At 40.2% G+C, this 24179-nt stretch overlaps 1 protein-coding gene across 1 annotated transcript in view; it reads right to left on the bottom strand.

Moving 5' to 3' along the window:
- HLCS (holocarboxylase synthetase) overlaps window positions 1-24179 on the bottom strand; it is a 212657-nt gene that overhangs the window by 122313 nt on the left and 66165 nt on the right. The window contains exon 6 of the mRNA XM_073361038.1: window positions 20402-20670. Within this exon, the coding sequence (XP_073217139.1) occupies window positions 20402-20670 (269 nt within the window). The remainder of the gene's footprint in view (window positions 1-20401; window positions 20671-24179) is intronic.

Here is a 24179-nt window from a genome sequence, read left to right as displayed (position 1 = left end):
GGAAGAACTGATTTGCAATATTTCAAGTAAAAAATATTTTTAGAACTGCTGTATCTAATTCTCTCTTAAAATCCTAAAATTATTGTAAAATGCTATTCTTTCCACTCCACATATAGTACTTGTTCGATGATGTTAGGCTTCTTTGGTAAAAGAAAAATAAAATCTAACAGATGGCTTATTGAGATGACAAAGCCTTTTCTGCAAAGCTTTACATTTCTCAGCTGTATGTTTTTGACAAAGTTATTTGGAGATCAAGGGCACTAACTTAATACATTGAAGGGAAAAAAAGCCAAGGAAATTAAGAAAATAGATGCAAGGCTGAGGAGTCATCTCTTCACCACTAGAGCTGGGATGAGGTCCATATTTAACCACTAGACACCCACAGCTGGCCTGTGCTAGCTGACTCAGGCTCACAGGGCTCAGGCTGCAGGCTGTTTCACTGCTGTGTAGACGTCTCGGCTCAGGCTAGAGCATAGGCTCTAGGATCCTGTTGGGTGGGAGGGTCCCAGAGCTCATGTGTTCCAGCCTGAGCCTGGAAGTCAACAGAGCAATGAAACAGTCCTGCAGCCCAAACCAGAGTTAGTTGGCACAGGCCAGCCACAGATTTTTCTTTGCTGTGTAGACATACCCTGAATGAGATGTTACTGGTATTTAAAAAAAAAAAACCTTATCAGACATATATTCACATCCAATGCCAACACGAAGCACTTCAACAACAGATTGTAGGCCTGACTGAATTACTTATACTTGCTTTTACACTGGTGCATTAACTACCTACCTTGTTTCAAGTGCAGCCACTTCTGATTTTCACAAGTATGAGCAGAATCAAGTTCAGTCTCTCGCTGGAAAACCAAACTCCATGGTAACACTATATATATATATATATATGTATGTATGTTTAACTACCTGATCCAGCAAAGCAACAACTTAGTATTTTTTAAACAACATATCACTGGTCTAAATACTATAAACTCTATGCTGTTGTTCACCATTCAAGGGTAAACTACAGTATAAATGTCGAGACCACCTTCCAGAACATTACCTGGTTTTGTAATAACCATTCCAAGTCAGAAGATACCTTTGTTTACTTTAACCAATCTATTTCTTTTAAGAGTTATCAGAGTTAAAAGGTGTTTAAATTAATTATAACATTTGTGAAATATGTTGATTTAAAAAGATGAGCCAAGAGTACAAATATAAAGAATATCACCCCAAGCAACAGAACCTTATCTGAAAGTTATGAGGTTTTGTTTTTTAAATAGTCAGTTAATGAAAACTTATTTTGATAATTGCATCTATTTTAGGTTTTTCTTTTTAATCATTTAACAGGCTGGAAAGTGTGAGAGCCTGGTGGGATCAACCCTACACATAAATCCACTCTACTTTATACCACTCTTCTATGCTCCTTGTGTGATATTCTAAACGAACAATAACGTGTTACTAAGTAGCTTTTTTCTCACACAGTATCACTGCACAGATTTAAGTGTAAAACTTTAGCTGTGTAAGTAGCTCTACCTAGGTATTTATTCAGCAAATTTTTCTGATGGAAGGAGAGAGTTCAACATACAGCTGCACAAAACAGGGGAAGGGAAAGCAAAGCAGACACAAGTGATCTCTAGAATCAGCTTTAAGATTGTTGGTAGAACCAATATGAATATTCTTCAGCCTGCACAAGTCAGTCATCTCCCTACCCCATCCCATTTCAAAAAACAACCCCTCCACCCGCACCTCATATGAGTTGATGTCACCAGCCTTTTTGACTGAGGGAGATGTGAAACCATGACACTGCACACCCATGTCCACTGAAGAATACTTCAAGCGTTGGCAATTACCAAATAAACAACGGGCCTCTACGCCTCCAGCCAGCAGTGGTTTGTGTAGGCATACATGTGAGCTGTACTTGATTTTATTTGATTCATACTGCTGTCTGCTCTGGATGTATAGTTAAACTTAACGTAAGTGCTCAAGAGAGCTGTTCAATTTCTTTCCCTCAAATGGTGCACATTTGTCAAGGACATATAAAAAGCATAAATAAAAGATAAATTTCCCCCTTCTTCCATATCTTTATCCCCTTTCTCTTCTTTAATCCCTGGCACATTCTGTCTCTCTCTCTCTACATGCTCTTCATTTTTTTCCCGTCACTCTCCTCCTTTCTTTGAAAAGTAGCATCTCCTCTTTCCTTCCTCATGGCTTTCATATTCAATGCATTGTCACATTATAAGACAACTAAAATGTATTAGTGTTAGTTTGTTTACATGGTAAAGTATCTGGTCAACAGAGATGTTATGCATTTACTCCTGGAGAAATTCTGAGCCACTGTGCACATGCAAAATTCACGTGCCATACATAATTTTTTTCCCCCCCACAGAAAATACATTCTTCTGGACAGGTACTGCAATTACTCCTTTCACACACCAGGGGCTGCTATGGTGCCAGAACAGAGAACAGCGGCTCCTGGGCAAGAGCAGCCCAAGCTGTGAATAGAGAAAAGAAAGAAGCTGCCTTCTTCACAGTGCCCTGTCCTTGGGGCCAGGTCAGGAGACATGGGATATGGGGACGGACAGACAGACAACACAGGGCACAGACAGGAGTTCAGAAGGAGGGAACAGATTGGGATGGGGGCTGAATGGTAGTGGGGGTGCACAGAAATGGTGACTGGTTGCAGGGACACATGGGAACAGGGGAGGAGGAGGAGGAACACGTGGGGATGGGGTAGCTGACTGAGGGGCGCAGGGCCACATGAGGATGTGGTGCAGGGACACATGGGGGAGGTGGGGTGGCTGAGTGGGGGATGCGGGAACACATGGGGACAAGGGAGGGGTGGCTGAGTAACGGTGCAGGGACACACGTGGACGGGGGAGATGTGCCTGACTGAATGAGAGATCCTAGGGGTCAGCCAGGGTCTGAATGGTGCAGGCTCCCTAACAATCCTTCCCTACCCCTCAAAAAAACATATTCCATACTTCTCCCACCCTACACCCAACAGTGCTCCACATTCACACCCAGGCTCCTTCCCAGCAATTACTTCCCTCACCTTCAGCTCCTCTGTTACCCCCTCATTCCCCCAAGCCTCTGCACTGCTTTTGAAGGGTGCGGAAAATACATTTCTATATTGCAGTTTAAATTATTACTCAGAGTTCTGTATTAATATACCTAGTAAGGAAAAATATTTCCTGAATCTTTTTTGTTGTCCGTATTGTTACAGACATACTTGCTGATAGATATTTTGAAATAAATTACCAAAATAATTGAAACTGGCATGATTATATTGTGTTTGACAAATAAAATATGCAGAATTTTAAAATATTGTGCACCGAATTTTTAATATTTTTGGTACAGAATTTTAAATTTTTTGGTGCAGAATTCCCACAGGAGTAGCAATTGTGAATGGGAGAGGAGATGGGCCATGCAATCACAAATAGGAGGGGAGGCATCCACTGAATTGTGATCACTGTTTTAATGTATATTTATAGGGTTGGGACTTTTTATGTTTTAAAATGGACCCTTAAACATATTTGCCATGTATATTGTAAAATAATACGATCAATAAAAAAATCAGTTTAGGTTTACAAAGAAAACATCTGGAGGATCATCCATTTCCAACAGTTATAAGTAGCAAGAACAATGCTAGTAAATTCTTTTGAAAAAAACATGAGGTGCAGCATTTTACAGCAACCCTGGGGATCACAAAACTGTAGTAGGGGAACCCTCATTTTGTACACACTTTTCTACAGTTCATGGCATTTCAGGCTAAATGGTACAAAGTGTGATAAATGCAAGTCTTCCTGTGAATGCAAACAGATTTTAATATTTTAACTATGGGTACAAGTGAAAATAAATTAGGGCACTGGGATTTAGGTAAACAACAATTCACTGTGTGTTGTTTTTTTTTTTTATTGCTTAAGGCAAATGTCACACAATCTTTGAAAGTTGTAAACTTTAAAAACATTGAATTAATCTGAAGCAATATTCATCTTTACTTTTTGACTTTTTGGCAGAAGAACACACAAAAATCAATATATTTAGCCAGATACAGTGCTCGAACAAGTGCTGTGCACCATTCCCCACATAATCTTGCCAACACACTTCATTCCTGATCTGCAATTATTCATGATGTTGTAATTCTGAGTCTCTCTTTAACAGAGAATGTAAAGCATACAATATTGTGACAGAATATAAGGCAGTTCTGATACATGCAAGAGAGAGACTAAAATGAAGCCACTAAGTGCACTTCCTTTCAGTCCAAAGCAAAGATTTTAACTCCAGTTTCCAATAATGAAGATGGACCAAAATCCCAGCCTCTGCACACAGCATGACTTCCTCCATGACTGGGGGAAAGATTCCTCCCACCCAACTCCATCCACCCAACTCCATGCCATGGAACATTAAACATAACCAGCCTGCAGATCCTATTTTACTCCAACAGCTGGAGTAGCCTCTATGTGCATCTCCTGATGCAATATTAATGGCTGATGGAGCTCCCCCTCCCAAAAAATACATTGGTTCCACTGTCCTCCAATCAGTCCCAACTCCCAAATTCCTAGTGTGCCTGGGGCAAGCAGGCAGCTCTCTTGGAATCGAGATTTGCTGCATGTGGAGAGTAGATATTCTCTGTCTGTGAGGTAGAGCAAGATTTGGAAAACCCGCACACAGCCTCCAGTCTGCAGTGAAACTTCACCAGTTCCACTTCAAGTAGTGCCTTTTCAGCTATGGATAAAGTGGGCAGAATTCCCCAATTAGCACAATATATCATCTGCCATTTATGGAGTGAGCTTCCCAACCAGGGTCCACAGACTTGCACCAGCTGAGCTCTAAAAATCTCTCTGCTGATGTTGGTTTGACATTGCAGCTCAGGCTGGAGCACGAGCTCTCAAGCCTCTCCCCACCACCAGGCTCCAGCCCAAGGTGCAACATCTACATAGCTATTTTTAAAGAGCTAGCAAGAACCTTGCTAGCATAAGTCTGTGGACCCAGGCTGGGAGGCTTGCTCCTAGATGTAGATATGCCCTCGGGTATCCTCTTTACATAAGATATTTGAATACCTGACAGCTATATTTTCTTATTGTTATTTAAATCAAGCAGCCCGGCTTCCGTTTTCTTTACAGGTTCCTCTTTACCAATGCAAGAGTTATAAAACAGAGGGAAGATTACATAATTAAAAAAACACAGGAGAGAAACACAAATTATGTGATCTCTCCAAGATATATGGAAAGGTTAAATACAAGTTGCAATTTGGCCATTTTCTCGGAATGTTTTGTTTTCAAAAGTTTGGGAAGCTTAAGGAGAGGGAGGTGTTGGTTTAACATCAAAGCCAAACGCAACTGAGTAGAAAACAATTTTCTAAAGGATTAATAAACACAAATAAAGATACGTTGGATGAAGATGAAAGACATTTTCTGGAAGCTTTTAGACACTTTTTAGAATAGCCTAAATTTTCACAGAAATCATGAGTAAAGTGGACTGGGATCAGAGTGTTCAAGTAACTGTTGTCTAGGGCAGTGCCCTTAAAAAAAAACCTCAGAACTAATTTCTACACTGACTTTCATCCTATGTAATTTCACAATATATAATGGAATATGAAACTGCATTAAAAGCTGTAGCATGCACTGGAAAGATCTGTTCAGTTAAACCAGGGATGGCCAACCTGTGGCTCCAGAGACACATGCCGGCTCTTCAGAAATTAATATGCAGCTCCTGGTATAAGCACCGACTCCGTGGGTGGAGCTACAGGCGCCAACTTTCCAATTGGAACAGGGGGTGCTCACTGCTCAACCCCTGGCTCTGCCACAGGCCCTGCCCCCACTCCACCCGTTCCTGGCCCTGCCCCTGAGCCTGCCATGCACTCGCTCCTCCTCCTACCCTCCAGAGCCTCCTGCACGCCATGAAACAGCTGATCAGGAAGTGCGGGAAGGGAGGGGGAGGCGCTGATCGGCGGGGCTGCCGGTGGGCAGGAGGCGCTGGGAGCTGATGGGGGACTGCTGCCATATTACTGTGGCTCTTTAGCAATGTACATTGGTAAATTCTGGCTCCTTCTCAGGCTCAGGTTGGCCACCCCACCCCCCGAGTTAAACCTTTGTATCTCTGCTGAGGTTATAAACAATGGATAACATGCAGTGCCAATTAGGATAGTGTTCGCTACGTAAACACCTCTCCACTGAGAATTAGACCTAGACAATCAAATAATTTCAAAGCAAGTTTAATACCCTCTAGATTGTAATGTCTTCTGATCACTACCAACCTGGGGTGTAAAGGTGTATCCCTTAACCAATCTCACATGAGTTGGTGAGCTCACTCAAAGTCATAATGGACCAGTGTCCACAAGAGAAAACAACAACAACAACAACAACTCTGGAATGGGATTTTCCTTCTTGCCATTCACACCATCTTTCTGTCCTCCTCATCTACCATATTCATCTCAGTGAGGTATAAACTTCATATTATGTAAATGGTCCCAATTAGGTTAACACAGGCAATTTCTCTTTTCCTCTGATTTTGTAAAAGGAAGGAAATTAAAGCCAGAAAATGTTTATGCATAGTGCTGCATACATAGATAAATCGCAAAAAGTCAGCAAGTGCAAATAAGTTGAGGTTCCTTCCAACTAAGTTGAGGTTCCTTCATTCTGAAAGGCTGCTCTGGTTTATAAGGCTAGCTACAAAGCTTAATATGCACAATTAGTCTTGTATGACATATGGAATAAAACATAAGACTGTGCAATGCAGCCAAGCTAGCCTTGCTGTTGGGACCACACTTTTTGCATTCTCTCACTTTGTTTTAACTGTGCAGCCTTAACTGCACACTAGTTGCATTTCATGAATGATGAGTTCTCAAAACACCCCTACTTATTCATACTAAAACAAGAAATTACATAAGAACTCCTAGCATCAGGGTAATGTAATGTAGGGAAGGAGTACAATGTAGGATAATTGCTCTGCGCAACAAAATAGATATCTATTTTTCATGATCCTTTGGAAACCTCAAACCTGCCTCCGAAATATTCAGCAACCTATAAAACTGGGCCCCCTTTTATTAACTGGAAGAAAACCTACTAACTTTACACAAAGTAAGAAGGAAGAGGCACATAGTTGGATTCCAATTCCATGAAAAATCAAACACACAAGGTACGTGACAGCAAAATAGGGATGTAATTGTTAAGAACAAACCCTGAGTGTTTCAAACAGGTGGAAAGAGGCAGGGAAAATTAACCCAAGGATAAATGCTTGTGGAGATGACAAATCCAAATCCAAAATCTTTCAGCAAGCATGTAATTAAAAACATTGGTGTCATGGAAAGATGACTGGGAATGGCACAGAACCAAATCGGAGCCAAGAACATCCGAATTCTTGGCTTTCCTACCAGCATGGAAAGAAATGACTCTTGGCTCTATTACAAAAACTTTTGCACAATTCTTAATTATCAATATGGAGGACAGCCCCTTCTAATGTCAAATGATGCCCTGGAGTACCAATGAGCAAAAAATAATCAGGAGATACTGTACCTTTAGAACTGTCTTAACCAATAAGGGACAAACAGGCTACTGTTGAGGCTTGTTGGATAACAGCAGGAGGACCTGTCAAATGGAAACAGACTTTTTCTGTTCCCTGATCTAATATGCATCACCCAAAGCGGGTGCAAAATTAGAAAATCCTTCTGGAGTGAGAACATGGAAGCAGCTGTCCTGAATCCAGGAAAGGGAAGTATTAAACACACATTTTTCTGAGAGAAAAGACCTGCAAATAAAAAAAATACAAGCCTTGCATGTAAAATTATAAAACTGAAGAAAAATGATAATGACCCAAACAATGAGGAAGATGGCTGGATGTGAATTGGTGGTTTAAAAATCTTCAAAGGGTGCTTCCCACCCCCTCCAATAAATATGTAATTCTAGTGTTTTACAATAATCAGGTTATTTGTAGTGAAGCTGTAGCCTTGTTGGTCCCAGGGTATTAGGAGAGACAAGATGGGTGAAGTAGTGTCTTTTATTGGACCAACTTCTGTTGGATTCTTGTCTCAATAATCAAGTTATACAATCATACCCTACATGCACGTTAAATTATTTGTAGAGTACATTCAAGAACATTAAAACTTGCTAGGGTTTTAGTAATCAGTAGTTTTTAAAATGATGTACCTCTAGACATTCAACTGCAATGTCCACTCTGTTTACACACATTTCTTTCTTACATGGTGACCTTGCCCTGTAACTCTAAAATAGAACCATGGGCCAGCAATTATCCAGGGACCTTTCTCCCTCTTTCCATTATTATTTTGCATATATCAGATGTTCCTCTAGTTGCACTTCACTGAACATTTTATTAAGAACTCTAAAGAGAATACTAAGAATAAACTGGAGGTTTAGGGACAATATCCAGTAAAAATGCACATTTTCGGTACATATAAAGTAAAAGTTATCCCTTTTGCCAGCCATGACATCATTTTCCTGCTCATTAACTTGAACATTTATGGAGGGGGAAAAAAAGACAATACTCTGTGAAAAGGATGAATAACTCTGTGCAATGCATAAAAAATGAAGAACTTGGAACTGCAAAGTGACCAAGTCCTTTATCACGTAGAATCATGTAACTGTGGAAGACCACAGTTACAAGCAGGAATGAGACAGAGTTTGGGTATATTTTAGTACTAACTAGAATTCTAGAACAGATGCTGTAGATTCAGTTCAGTGTATGAACTGGTAATCTAAGCTTTAAATTTGACTAAAGGAATCTGTCTCATGTAATTTAAAAAAAAACCAGTCAGAGTTAACTAGCCTTGTCTGCCCCTAAACAAGAACCCCAAACTTTAACTGTCACCTTCATGACAGTTATCACTATCAAAGAACAAGGCACTCTGCAAACAGGGTAGAAGACAAAGTTGGATTTGTGGAGTTTACAGTCTAAGGGCCTAGGTCCTGCAAGATGTCTATGGGGGAAAAGGGAGGGGAAGGTAGGAGATCAGTGGAACTATTTATGGAATGCCTTATCTACATAGACAAAGGTGCTTTTTAAATCCCAGCTGAGTTTAGGCTATAACTTGACAGCTCTAATGATCTAAAACATAGCAAACTATGTCTACATGAGTGTTAAAGGAGGTTTTTAGTCATGTTAAGATGACTATTGAAAGACACACTTTTTTGCCTACGTAGATAGAACCATAGGGAGAGCTACTGCAAGTGTCTCCAAGATTGTGCCTTAAACAGGTAAGCACAAGGGACAGGATGTGACAGAAACAGTGCACTTGTATGGCATAGTCTTGCATAGGTCATCTTAGTTCCACAATTTGTTTTACCTTCTTTTCAAGTTTTCAGTTACCTATGCAGGGAAGGCAATAGTTACAGGCTTTTGGGAATAAGTATGTTTTAGGACAGGACTTAAAGGAGGTGAAGCTAAAGGCATGATAGAGGGCAGACAGAAAGGGGTCTCCATGTATCTGTAGATCACTCTCTCTCTCCCAATCTAAAAATTATCTCTTTTGAACTGCTGCTTCAGTTTCACTTCACTATCAGTTTCCCAGAAGTGTCAGCAACACATTATTGTATACACCTTTCGTTGTTTATTCTCTTTAAATAAAATAACTGCAACAGAGTTTTAAAATTTATTTCAAGTCCTAATCACCTCTCAAAATCAGAAGCACAAGTGAAGTCACAATTTGGTGAACTTCATGCTATGTGAACCCAAAAGGGCATTAAAGAAAAACTCAAATGAGATCCCAGCAATGCAGAGGATTTTTTCCCCCAGGGCTTTTTAAACCATTGAGCACTGTTTATTTTGACTTGTCATTTTAATTATATATCCTTATTTACCAGGTATATGAGAACAATTTAGTTCTCTCTGCTCCTACACTAAAATTCACTATCCTGCTGTGTGAATAAAGTCATGTGTCCTGTCCACAGCTACTGCACCATACTGAGTGTTTTAAGTTCATTCTTCCCATTATATATGAGTGGAGTATGTCCTACAATAGCATTTTTATTAGTGATATAGATATATATACACACACACAGATCTTCAGGCATTTAATATAGATCATATGTTGCACTTATACACATGAAAACCAACCCTTCTACAACATAAAACATTACCGATAGCAACTATAACATTTTAAAGAATAAAACACCACATGTGCCTAATTAATATTCTAACTTTTTTTGACCAAACTACTCCAGTCAATAAAAGCGTGCTAGACCTATTTCTTTATCATTTCTTGAGTGCCCCAGGCCTGTCAAATATGTCCCTACAGTACATTACTTGTATCACTATTCCAGCTACATCCTTAAAAATAATGAGCCCATGCTAAATCATACAATCCCACACATGCTAGTGGGGCCTGAGAGTGCAAAGGATAACCTGTTCGGGTGACTTGGTGATGGATCTTCTTGACTAACAGACAAAAACTCTGGAATGGGACTTAAATTGCAGTACTGATGATCATTATAAATTTTAATTTAATAAATAATGAAAAAAATAGTAAAAAAATTTTAAATATTTTCCAAGGATACAGTAACACCTAATGTAAAACCATAAAAGCATTACTGATTAGTCTAAATATCTAAACAAATCTTTATTTTACAATTAGTCTAATACCCTTCAATTTAAGGTACTTAAAGGTGTATGCACACTTTGTGTGTTACTATAGTACATTTAAATTTATGCCAACGATAATACAGTGTGTATATTAATATATGTAAAACATCAATACAAGCCATCTGGAGAGCTAATGAATAATCAAGGGATTTCAAATTAAACTACAGATTTTTCCCTTAGAATCTTTAGGACAACACTGTCAAGTTCAATCTATTCACTTAAACTCCAGAATCAATTTTTCAAACTTTATGACAGGTCTAATAGTTTCCACCTGTTTCTTTTGCTTGACTTTTGACTGGCACGTTACCAGCCAGGGTGGAAATGTAGACAAAGACCTCTATTAGGCTCCGGCTGTTTCTCTACTGTGAGGTCACTCAGCCATTAAATTAGTTCCAGCCTACTTTCTCCTTCTATGTCTTAATTTTTGGTGGATATGTAGGTTCAGGGGAGTGAGAAGGAAGAAAAACTAAGGTTCAACTTGTGGAAAAGGTAAAGGAAAACCTCAAATCATCTTACATTCTGAAACCTCAATGGCATACTTGTGATCAACAATTTGTCATATTTATTAATTCATCATAATTTAATGCCTATGAAGTGACTTCTATATCACCTTTTCAGTCTACTTAGATTTAACAAATTTTAAGAGCTATCATTTCTAGAGTTTGAAACATTTATTCTAAGGATAGACACCTTTCTGCATTTGTTGCACAGCTAAAGAACTCAGGCCGCAAATAGTATTACGTAGAAGTATAATCATTGAAATAAAGGCAAGTTGAAATACTTGTGCAAAGCATTCGTTAGATCATGACAAAAAAAAAATCAAGAGCTTTCATCGGATAAAGTTTCTTGAAAGTGCCAAAAACCAGTATCTGCAGTTATAAAACTTGTCTGTTTATGCAAGCCTGAACTGAAACACACACTATTTTTAACGGAACTCTTAGCATTATCAGGGTTTTCCATGGCTACTTTTTTTTTTTTATTGCAAGCAAGGAGATCCTTTTTTCTGAGATTTCCCTTTGGCCTGGACCTCCAATAAAACCTGCTTCCAGGAACTGTTTTTTTGGTTTTGTTTTTTGTTTTTGTTTGTTTGTTTTACTTAGGACTGATGGCTAAAAGAAAGTAATACACTACATGTTCTACTGACTTCATAATGACTCATTGGGAATCTGTGCTAAGTACAATATACACTTGATTTATTTAGATTATGTTTTCAATTAAAGACACCAGAATAGTTCTCAAATAGACACTTGTGAATGGCTGGCTTTTAAAGCCTCAAAGCGCTTCACTGAATTGCAAGCTGCGTATGTATAAGGAATACATCACCGACTACAACAATGCAGCCACAATAATACCAGCCACACTCTTCAAAACATATACCGTAGCTAATTAAAAAGGCAGCTTCCAGTAGGCAGAATTTAATTGCCCATACTAGAATTGGGGAGGACACCCTTCTCCAACAAAAAGCTATTTAATGATGAGGACTTCTGTTCTACATCTCATCTGAAAGCCAACACCTCAAATAGCATCATTGCGAAGAAAAGTCCTGTAGATCCAGCCCTGTAGACACTTAAGCATATGAGTAGTTGACTAAATTGACACTACTCATGTGGGTCAAACATGCTGTTTTCCCAATCTCCCTCATCAGTTATTCTCTTAAATCCTCCTTGGTCAATGCTATGAGTTCAGGATTACCTGCAAATCTAAGGTTATTCACTGTCCTCACAAACAACATGACTCGTCTTGTTTCATATCTCAGTGCTACAGCCATTCCATTATTGCTTCCAGTACTAACTCAAAGGTCTGCTTGTATTTAAGGGACGAATTCTACTCCTTTGGTCCGGGATGCAACGCCCCACCTGATGGCTCAACACTCCTTTACAGCAGCTCACACACTCTTGGACAAGAGGGCTACTGGCCCATTTCCACACACGAACGATTAGCATTGCTACGGAGCTGAAAGATATATCCTTACAGACTGGAGGCATTGGTGGGAAAGAGTCTAACTCATTAAGTAAAGTCAGGAGTCCATCGTACACCTGCTGCCTTGATCACAGGCTCAACAGGCTATTTTCTGGCTCGACCAGAATTGCCACAACCATGCACCACGCTGTGCTGGTTTCCTCCCAGCATTGCAGACAACTCCTCATATGGTGGAAGACTGTCCCCAGCCTCATATCTGGAGGGCAATCTACAATACCTAGCCTCCCTTGATAGAGTGGCCATCCTATGGTTACAGAACCTAGACATCAAGACAAAGGATAGACACAGTGACACAGAACAAAAAGGTTTAAAAATGAACAAATCCATGAAGCTGGTTGTGATGCTGGTAAACCAAGTGCCAACTCTGGCCAAGGCTGCAGGTGTTAGCTAAGAACTGACAAACTCATAGCTGGAAATCAAACTAGCTCACCTGTATGTTAGTTTTGTTCAAAACTGGCATTAGTCTTATAAGAATATATTTATTGTTTAGACTATGAAATGCATGTAAGTAGCTGCATGCACTAATCTCACTTGTAATGCCTGTATGCCATGCTATAAGGAAAAATGTAAGTTTTACTTTATAACTTTGAAAATGTTTGCTCTGAACATGTGAATCCAGGCATTGGAATTGTCCCCTGCACCTATTAAGGAGGCCAATCAAGATTAAATGGGCCATTAAGAAACATCAAATTAGCCTCTTACTCCACCTTTTCATGTTCTCTGTATGTATGTATATATCTTCTTACTATATGTTCCATTCTATGCATCCGATGAAGTGGGCTGTAGCCCACGAAAGCTTATGCGCAAATAAATTTGTTTGTCTCTAAGGTGCCACAAGTACTCCTGTTTTTTTGTTTTTTTTTCCCAAAGGATTGGTGATTGGCCCTATCACGCCTTGGAAATGCTACATGCAAGAGAGCTCATCTCCTGGACTGGAAGGCCAAATGCAAAAGATAAAACAGGATCACAAGAAAAATCTGTCTGAACTCTCACAGGGCAAAAGACACTAAACTAAGGCCAGGTCTAGACTACACACTTATTTCAGTATAACCACGTCGCTCATAGGTGTGAAAAACTCTCACCCTGAGCGATGTAGTTATATACCAACCTTAACACACCCCCACCTCTGGTACAGGTAGCACTATATCAGCAGGAGAGCTTCTCCCACTGAGATAACTATGGCCTCTCATGCAGATGGAGTAACAATGCCAATGGGAGGGCTCTCTCCCATTGATGTACAGCGTCTTCACCAAAGCACTACAGCGGAGCAGTTAAGGCAGAGATCCCTAGCAGTTACTCCTGGGTCTCCCCGGAAAGACATTTTGAATTGACAGATAGCTACAACTCTGTCACTTTTAGGATATAGATTGAAACTCATTTGTGTGTATATGTTTGCCTGCATTAACCTATATATAACACGCTTACTTCTTTTTCCAAGTTAATATGCCTTTAAGTAGTTCATTACAGGATTGGCTACCGGCAATGTCTTTAATGTAAGACTTAGGGTGCCAATTGATCTGGGGTAAGTGACTGGACTGAAAGCAACCTAAATATTTAGTGTTTTTCAGTGTAAATGACCATTTATAATTAAGTCCAGCTTGCCTGGGTGACAAGATAGACTGAGAGTCTAAGGCAGAGGTGGGCAAATTACGGCCAGCCAGACTGTCCTGCCTGGCCCCTGAGCTCCCAGCCAGGGGACGCTAGCCCCCGGCCCCTTCCCCCCCCCCCCCCCCCGTCTTCTCCTCCCCTGCAGCAGCAGCACAGCTTGCGCCTACCCACCTCCCAGGCTTTCCCATAAGCATGTCCTGCCACTCTGAGCGGCATGGTAAGGGGGCGGGGCGAGTGCAGGTTGGATACGGGGCAGGATGTCCCAGGGAGTAGTCAGGGGGTGGTTGGATGGGGCAGAGGTTCGGGGGTGGGGGGGCAGTCAGGAGACAGGGAGCAGGGAGAGGTTAGGTAGGGGGTGGGGTCCCGGGGAGGGTCAGGGGGTCCCGGGAAGGGGGGGGGAACAGGGAGCAAAGGGGGAGGGGTCCTGGGGGAGCAGTTAGGAACGGGGGTCCCAGGAGGGGACGGTCAGGGGACAAGGAGTGGGGCGGGGGCTTGGATGGGTAGGGGGGCCTGTCAGGGGGCAGGGGTGTGGATAGGGGTCAGGGTAGTGGGGGGACAGGGAACAGGGGGGGTTGGATAGGGGGTGAGGTGCCGGGAGGCGGCAGTCAGGGAACAAGGAGCACGAGAGGTTGGATGGGTCAAGGGTTCTGAGGGGGGGCAGTCAGGGGTGGGAAGTGGGAGGGGGCGGATAGAGGTGGGGATCAGGCTGTCTGCGGAGGCACAGCCTTCCCTACCCAGCCCTCCATACCATTTCGCACCCCCGGGCCAAAAAGTTTGCCCACCCCTGGTCTAAGGGGACTGTCTGTGACTCCACGGTTAAGACTGTTATAGTGATCCAGGAGTCCACATTTGTTATTGGATTGGTGAAATCTAATTGTAGAACATACCACTAGTTTGGGGTGTCTGACCTGTTTTTGACAGTCTGCCTTGAAGCAGGCACTCATGGTTGTGAGCCACTCCAGACAGTGTGACACTGATACAAACCAGAAAGTGGCGGAAAGACTTCATTCAGTTCCATCATCATGCTGAGCTGATATGACCAAAGACAAATGTGGGTTAACAAACTCAAGTTCCCCAGGGGTCTGCAGGATCAGGGCCTAAGTTTGGAATCGGAAGGAAAAGTTACATTTATTGGAATGCCACCACCACTTCCTGCAACACCTTGATCTTTTTCTTGAAGATCTTAAATACTGACCAGGGCTGATCCTACTTAACGTGATAGCTAATGAAATCCCAACTGTAGTTTGAGCAATACAACACCTAACATTCAAAAGTGAAGATACTCCTATTGTCATTGCATCATCTGAAACAGATGTCAGTGCATATGTATAGAATCACAGAAATATAGGACTGGAAGGGACCTCGAAAAGTCATCATGTCCAGACCCCTGCACTGAGGCAGGACTCTACCTACACCATACCTGACAGATGTTCTTAAAAACTTCCCTTGGAAGCCTATTCCAGAGCTTAACTACCCTTACAGTTAAAAAGTTTTTCCAAATATCTAACCTAAATGTCCCTTGATGCAGATTAAGCCCAGCTCTGTTCTCATTATAACAGCACTTACCATATTGGATGACTTATCAGGTCGCCCCTCAGTCTTCTTTTCCCAAGACTAAACATGCCCAGTTTTTTTTTAGCCTCTTGTCATAGGGCAGGTTTGCTAAACCTTTTATCACTTTTGCTTCTTTCCTCTGGACTCTTTCCAATTTGTCCACATCTTTCCTAAAGTGTGGTACCCAGAATTGGATACAGTACTCCAGCTGATGCCTCACTAGTGCCAAGTAAAGCAGGACAATTACTTCCTGTGTCTTACACACAACAGTCCTTTTAATACACCCCAGAATTATATTTGCCTTTTTCTACCACTGCATCATATAACAATGTGACTCATATCCAATTTGTGACCCATTTTAATCCCTCAGATCCTTTTCAGCAGCAGTACTACCACCAGTTATTCCCTATTTTGTAGTTGTGCATTTGATTTTTCCTTCCTAGGCAAGGTACTTCGCATTTCTCTTTATTGAATTTCATCTTTCTGAATTCAGACTAATTTTCTAATTTGTCACGGTCATTTTGAATCCTGTCCTTCAAAGTACTTCAACCCTTCCCAGCTTGCTGTCATCTGCAAATTATATAAGCAACCTCTCCACTTCATTAAGTCATTAATGAAAATACTGAAAAGTACTAGACCCAGGACTGACTGAGGTGGGACCCCACTAGACATGCCCTCCCAGTTTGAAATCCAACCATTGATTACAACTCTTTCAGTATGGTCTTTTGACAAGCTGTGCACCCAAATTACAGTAATTTCATCTAGACTGCATTTCCCTAGTTTACGTATGAGAATGTTATGTGAGACTGTGTCAAAAGCCTTTCTAATATCAAGACATATCAGGTCTATTACTTCTCCCCTATCCAGTAGGCCAGTAATCTTGTAAAAGAATGAAATTAGATTGGTTTGGTAAGATTTGTTCTTTACAAATTCATTTTGGATATTCTTATAACCCTATTATGCCCTTAAAAACTGACTGTATAATAATTTGCTCCAGTATCTTTCTATGTATCAAAGTTAGGCTGTAATTCTCTGGGTCCTCTTTGTTCCAATGTTTAAAGGCAGGTACTATGTTTGCCCTTCTCCATGAGAAGGGCCTCACCTGTCCTCCATGAGTTCTCAAAGATAATTCATAACAGTTCAGAGATTGCTTCAGCTAGTTCCTTCAGTACCCTAGGATGAATTCCTTCAGGCCCTGCCAACTTGAATAAATCTAACTTATTTAAATATTTTTTAATCTGTTCTTTCCCTATTTTGGCTTGCATTCCTCTCCCCCTCCCAATGTTGTTAATATTAATTGTGTTGAGTATGTGGTCACAACTAACCTTTTTAGTGAAGACTGAAGCAAAATAGGCATTAAACACCTCAGCCTTCTCGAGGTCACCAGTTATTAGCTCTCCTTCCCTCTCCTTAAGTAGAGTACCAACACATTCCTTTGTCTTTCTCTTGCTCCTAATGTATTTAAAGAACCTCTTTCTTACTGCCTTTTATACATCTTGGTAGGTGTAACTCATTTTGTACCTTAATCCTTTTCAGGTAAACCTTAATCATTTTCAGGTCATTAAAGAGCTCCTGATGAAGCCACAAGGGCCTCTTTCTATTCTTCCTATATTTCCTTCACATCAGGATAGCTTGCAGCTGCACCTTCAATACTTTCTCTATGAGAAACCGCCAGCTCTCCTGTATACCTTTATCCCTTACACCATCTTCCCATTACACCTTACCCACCAATTCTCTGAATTTGTTAAAGCCTGCTTTTTTTAAACCAATTGTCCTTATTCTGCTGCTTTCACTCCTTCCTTTTTTTACAATAATTAAATCTATCACTTCATGATCACTTTCACACAACTTGCCTTCTACCTTCAGATTCACAACCAATTCTCCCTGTTGGTCAGAATCAAGTTTACAATGGCTGTCCGCCAGGTTATTTCCTTCACTTTCTGAAACAAACCATTTTGCCCAACACAGACCAAGAATTTACTGGAAATTTTGTGTTTTCCGATCTTGCAGTTGTCTGGGTATTTCAAGTCCTGCATTAGTACCATGTCTTGTGTTTTGAATATTTCTGTTATTTGTTCTAGAAATGACTCATCCACCTTCTCTTCCTGATTTGGTGGTCTACCGTAGACCCCTACCATGATGTAATCCCTAATTGTTAACTGAAGTATCATGTCTTTAGTTTCTTCAGACACAATGATGATTCTGATTTCATCTTAACAGGTCGGAGTTGCTATTTCACCTGGAGTGAGTTTTTTAAAGTTATACAACAAAAGGTACTATCCCACACTAAAAATTGAAAACCAAATCCTGCATAAGATCCAGAAGAATGGACCCTGTGTCTCTGTGGATTGCCAATGAAGTCCATGGGGATGCACACAGGTGCATGGGCTTCCACAAACAGACCCAGTTGCACAACTGGGGCCAAAATAAAGTTATTCTTTCTCCCAAGATTTAAGCTAACTTTTAATCAGCATGCCAAAAACAAAAAAGGAAAACATATTCAATATCAATATCTTTCACACTTAGTAAGAAAAATTAACAGGTTTTGTCTCCATCTTAATAAGGAATTGTTTCATTAAATTAAATTACTTAATAGAATAAATAGTTTAATTAAAATAATTTAGCTGAAAAGCGTTAAAGCTTTCAAATTTTCAAAACTTGCTTCTGAGTTTTTCTAGCTTATTGTGGATTTCTGGATAAATTAAGAAACTTTGTAAATCCTATTTATGAATCAGATTAAAGTATATTTCAGGAAAAATGTATTAAATTCATGGGTTAAAAATATCCCTTGATCTATTACTATTAAATTCCACAGAAAAGACTGCTAGTATTTAATGAACACTGTCAACTAGCTATTTAAGCATAAAATTTGAACTACTATAAAATTATTCTAATACACACTCATTCTTGTTAAAATACGGTGGTTTTTTTTTTTTTTTTTAAACCAAATCCACCTATTCCCTTACCAAGAAAATATACTCTAAATTCAGTTTATATAAGACCTACAGTTTGGTCTCTATAGCAGAAGAACAACAGCTCTTCTTGCTGATTAATTAATGAACTGTGACCACAGCTAAGATGACTTAACTGATTGCATATCTGGCCAACTGTGCCACATCACCACATGGAGGGGGTGGGGAGGAGGTATTTCTTCAACCATCTGATTAGTTTGTGCTCTGAAATATTACAATTCTAGTCCTTGTAAATGGTAGCCTAGCTAGAGTAACTATCGGGTCTAGTGTTATTCATGTACTTTTCTAGTCCTGTTTTAAATCTCAATGAACTATTTTCCTCAACTGACATCCTGCATAGGTGTTACTAAAGTCATTTATGTGTTGCTTAAAAGTATTTTTAAACTCTAATGAATGTTTGGGGGGAAAAAAAATTTGACAGTGAAATATTCATATAACTTAAAAGGGTATTAATAGAATGTAAAAAATTATATAATATTACAAAGAAATAAATTACTTTTTAAATAAGAAAACTTGTTTTTCATTTTATCAACTAGGTTTAGAAAAATCCCGAGGGTCTTCTATATCTGCTTATGCCTTCACAAAACATTACAATTAACGTTTTGCTACAGGAGAAACAATAGTGAAGTCCTATTATCAACAAAGTAATTGGTACAATAAGTTTTCCTTCTCAAAGACATCTAAATACTTGTAAGGCTTCCATTACCACAGAATCGAGCGTTTCTTAAGTATTTACAAATAAACAGTCATGTGTCATGTGTATTGTGACAAAGTTCCTCCTCTGCCTTGGTGGGTCCTGCGCTTATTGGCAGATTTGCTCGCCTCAGAGGTTCATGGCAGCCCTCAGTTTGGCCATTTTCATGGCTCAAATCTGCCGTTCACTCAGTTAGCCTCATCACTGGCCAGCATGGGGAAAGAAGAAGAACAATCCACGCAGTCTCTGCTGATCCACCTAGTGGATCGGAGAAACAGGCCAGAGACCTTCCCTTCTGGTGAAACCCACAGTCCAGTTCAACTCCTCCGGTATCAAATAGGGAGTTGGGGGGATGGGGGGAACCCAGGACCGTACTCTACTCCGGGTTCCAGCCCAGGGCTCTGTGGGTTGCAGCTGTCCACAGTGGCTCCTCTAACAGCTGCGTGACAGCTACAACTCCCTGGACTACTTCCCCATGGCCTCCTCCCAACACCTTCTTTATTCTCACCACAGGACTTTCTCCTGATGTCTGATAATGCTTGTACTTCTCAGTCTTCCAGTAGTACACCTTCTCACTCTCAGCCTCTTGCGCTTCTTGCTCCCAGCTCCTTGCACGCACGCCACAAACTCAAGTGAGCTCCTTTTTAAACCCAAGTGCCCTGATTAGCCTGACTGTCTTAATTAATTCTGGAAGCTTCTTGAGTGGCTGCAGGTGTTCTAATCAGCCTGTCTGCCTTAATTGTTTCCAGAAAGTTCCTGATTGTTCTGGAACCTTCCCTGTTACCTTACCCAGTGAAAAGGGACCTACTTAACCTGGGGCTAATATATCTGTCTTCTATCACTCTCCTGTAGCCATCTGGCCTGACCCTGTCACAGTATATAGAGGTTATTGAGCAAAAGCTAAGTCAAAGAGAAAAGTTTTCAACTTCATTCTGTACATTGTATGGTTAGTGTATTTCATTATATGTGAATCACAATTCAAAATGTTTATCTGAGATGGTCTACACCAGCACCTTACCCATCAAGAAGATTCATTGTTGTTGATGTGACTTCAGCAAACAGAACAATCTTGCCAAGCTTCTTTGTTTGCAGATTCTGTTGATATGTCTGCAGGCTGAAGTGTTCAGATGAGAAGCCTCCCACAGTGACGACTGGTATGAGAGATGGCATTATCTCAATTTCCGGCTTGTAAGAGGAGACAAACTTAAGGGTCATTTTGCTGGATTTTATTAATCCTTCAACATCTACTTTTTTTCCAAGCCACTTCAGAAAAGCAATATGATTTTCCTGTGTAGAGGAAAATGAGAGAAATATGCACAACTGCACATTAATGCACACACACTTTCTTCTGAGAATGTTTATATCAAAAGCGTCACTCCTACAGGAGTACGGAAAAACTAGCTTACATTTTCTAGGCTTTCCCTCCCTCGGATCAGCCTGATCTGCCCTGGTCTGGCGCCTGCTTGTCACTTCCTTGACCTGTAACCCAACCCCCTTTGCAGCTTCCTGGCCTCTGCTGATGACTCTGTGCAGACATTCTTTGCCTCACCCACTCAAGTATGGAACCAATCTAAAACACATGGATACTCCCACACTGAGTGGGCGATTTGGCACCCTAACCACTTAGGCTTCTGTGCTACAGGTCATATGACCCAGAGTTATGACAGACTTTACTGAGAACGTTGCAACAACTTAGTAAAAAGCATTTCCATAATGGTGAACGATTCCTCAATAGAAGGCTGGAAGAAGAGGTTGTGACTACTGATAAGTTTGGACCTAAATCTTGCTAAATCCAACCTGGGTAAGGCCTTATTTGAACTGGCCAGGGTAACTGGAGGGGGTAACTTTGAGCAGGGGATTGGACTAGACGACCTCCTGAGGTCTCTTCCAACCCTGATACTCTATGATTCTATGAACTAAGGAATTAGCTAAAACAGATTAACAAAGAAGCCAGCAAGACATTATAAAAGCATTTGCCTAATTAAGAGAATTCTATTCTCAGTGTACAGAAGGCACTTACCATTCTGCTCTGTTGTCACAGCTCATGACGCTGTTTATATAGATTTGTGAATTAAAATTTTTTCAAACAGGACACAAGTAGTATAAAGTATAAGCACACACTCATCCCAGAGCCTCCTATATGCTAAGCTTTCTTCCTTTTGTTACAGAGCTTTAGAAATGTGAAATAAATTATACTGAAGACAAAATTAAGGAGATGGGTGATTGGGACCACATGGGTCCTGTGAGATATCCTGAAACAGCAACTCCACATTAATAAAACTTTCTGGATTTCTCTAATGCTATTGTAGAGGAATTTATATGAAATGTTTCCCCATCTCTTTAAAACACCTACTATTATTAAACAGCCAAAGAAAAGAAGATGCTGGGACTTTTCCAAATCTAGGCCAAGTACAAGGAGCAAAAAGTCAGTCACCTACACACACAAAAAACAGTCTTTTTGCTGTATTTTTCTCCACTCATTTTATTAAATATGAATCTAAACTGGACTAGATATCTATTAATCAGCTAGGAACAGAAGATAAAATAGAAGTAGCTATATCACAGGTAAACCAGTCGGCAACATACTGAAGCGAAGGCAGGAAAGGAAGTAAAAGCTACTGATGAACTGATTAAAGAAAATGGTAACTTGTAAGCAATTTTCCAAGTGTTCAAATCCTCTATACATAACACATTTCTGGTGCACCAGGGAAAGGAGGAGGTACAGATCTGAAACTTGTGGACAAATGACTCCAAGACATTAAATAATGAGCATAATAACCCAATTTATACAAATGAGCAGATTCAAAACTAAGCCTACTTACTTGTTCAGTCCCAGCAAACTCTCCTGTCATGCTATCCATCCTGAGACAGAAGAATTAACACTGAGAAAAATCACATGCTATTTACTAACAAAAATGCTTAAGTATTTGTTTTTCTTGCTCCGATCTTTTCTAAACGGAAAGCGCTTGCAAAGTTAGCAAGTTTAAAAGCACACAGATCTGTCATAACTAGGTATGTATAGAGGTGACAGATATCAATCTCTAGGTACCTTTGCAAACCCCATTACGGCAGTATTTCAGTGCCTCAAACATTTATTAAGTTATCTTCACAGCACCTTTCTGAGCTAAAGCTGAACTCCGATTGGCCTGAGACCCAGTCCAGAGTCTTAACTGCAGGACAATTAATACATGTCTGGCTATGACACATGCTTACTTCCCACTAATTCTTCTCCCAAGGAATTAATCTAACATTCCAAATACCACCGTCTATTTAAAAAAATAATAGTGGATCCGTTTCCACGCTCAAGCTATGGAATTTCTTCCCCAAAATTTACATCTGCTCAAATCTCAGGATGGACCATTCTTTCCTGTGCAAGCTACAGCTTTTTCTATATTAAAGTCATGATTTTGAAGTCCATTATCTTGAAATCCTATACTGCAAGAAAAATTTGAGTTTATTCTATGCAGTAAGGAAAATTTGTTTCCCCAATGGGACTCAGCACTAGCTTCTAGCCACAAAAGGTCCTGAGACAACAGGCTTTAAATAGGTTTCAGAGTAACAGCCGTGTTAGTCTGTATTCGCAAAAAGAAAAGGAGTACTTGTGGCACCTTAGAGACTAACCAATTTATTAGAGCATAAGCTTTCGTGAGCTACAGCTCACTTCATCAGATGCATTTAAATATCAGAGGCTTTAAATAGTGACATGTTTAGGTCCAGAAATGCTACTTTGTCATTTTTAGATTTTTGTAGCTCCTCTAAACTCTGCCCACTGAGCTTCAAGACAACGAAGGCACCTGACTTTACAGATGGAAGAATACAAAAACAGTTCCCATAATGTTTTTCAAACTCTCTCAAATGCTTAGCTTTTGCATATACACAAATAATGAGGAAGTGGCATAAAAGTTTTTAGCAGTGCTTCTTCGGGCTGATCTTTGTGATGCACTTATGACTTCACTTAAAGTAATATGTAGTACTCCCAAACTCCTGCTGATAAAGTCTTTATATGCCATTACCATGGGTTACATGTAGTAACCTATTATCTGTTACTAATACTTAGCTTTAATTTCTTACAAACAGATGTAATTTTAGATCGCATTCTAGACATCTGTCAAGGCTGATTCCCCACTCTGGCACTTTGAGTGCAGAAGGTGGGGGCCTGCAAGGATGCTAAAAATTAATACTGGCCACTCCAGGCTTGTATTAAACTCCCAAGGTTACAACTTTTGTATGACCTTGGATGGGAAGATGCTGCTACCACCTAAATGCAAAACCCCTTTGAGAACCCAGGAAAGCACACTTGGGAATTCCTTCCTGTGGGGTACCCTCGATTCCTTTCACCCCCACCCCTCCATGGAAGGCCTGAGAAAGAAAAACAAAGGAATTCAGCTGTTGCCACCAGCTAGTTAAACAACATGTGCACAAACCTCTTAGGACAGTTCTTAAAAAAGGTTCATTTTATTAAAAACAAAAAGAAAGAAAATACATCTGGAAACTCAGGCTGCTGCTAGATTTAAAAAGCCACTTATAAGGATTAAGCATCAAAAATAGTTTTCTTGAGGTCCAGCTTAAAGGTTACCAGCAAAACAAAAGCACCTGGGGTTAGCACAGAGGAATCCACAAGCCATAAAGAAATAAAAAGAGATAAACCTAACAGTGTCTTCCTAGACATTTCCTGATCTACTTACATATCTGAGATTTCAAATGAGTTCTTTCTAGGTATGATACTGATGATTTTTCATACCTAGCCCCAAGCTTCTTACAGCATAGTTGCTTCCTGTCTGCTTCTCACCGAGAAC

The sequence above is a fragment of the Lepidochelys kempii genome, chromosome 1, assembly GCF_965140265.1.
Source record: "Lepidochelys kempii isolate rLepKem1 chromosome 1, rLepKem1.hap2, whole genome shotgun sequence".
Lineage (NCBI taxonomy): Eukaryota > Metazoa > Chordata > Testudines > Cheloniidae > Lepidochelys > Lepidochelys kempii.
This window is presented reverse-complemented; position numbering and strand designations above follow the sequence as displayed.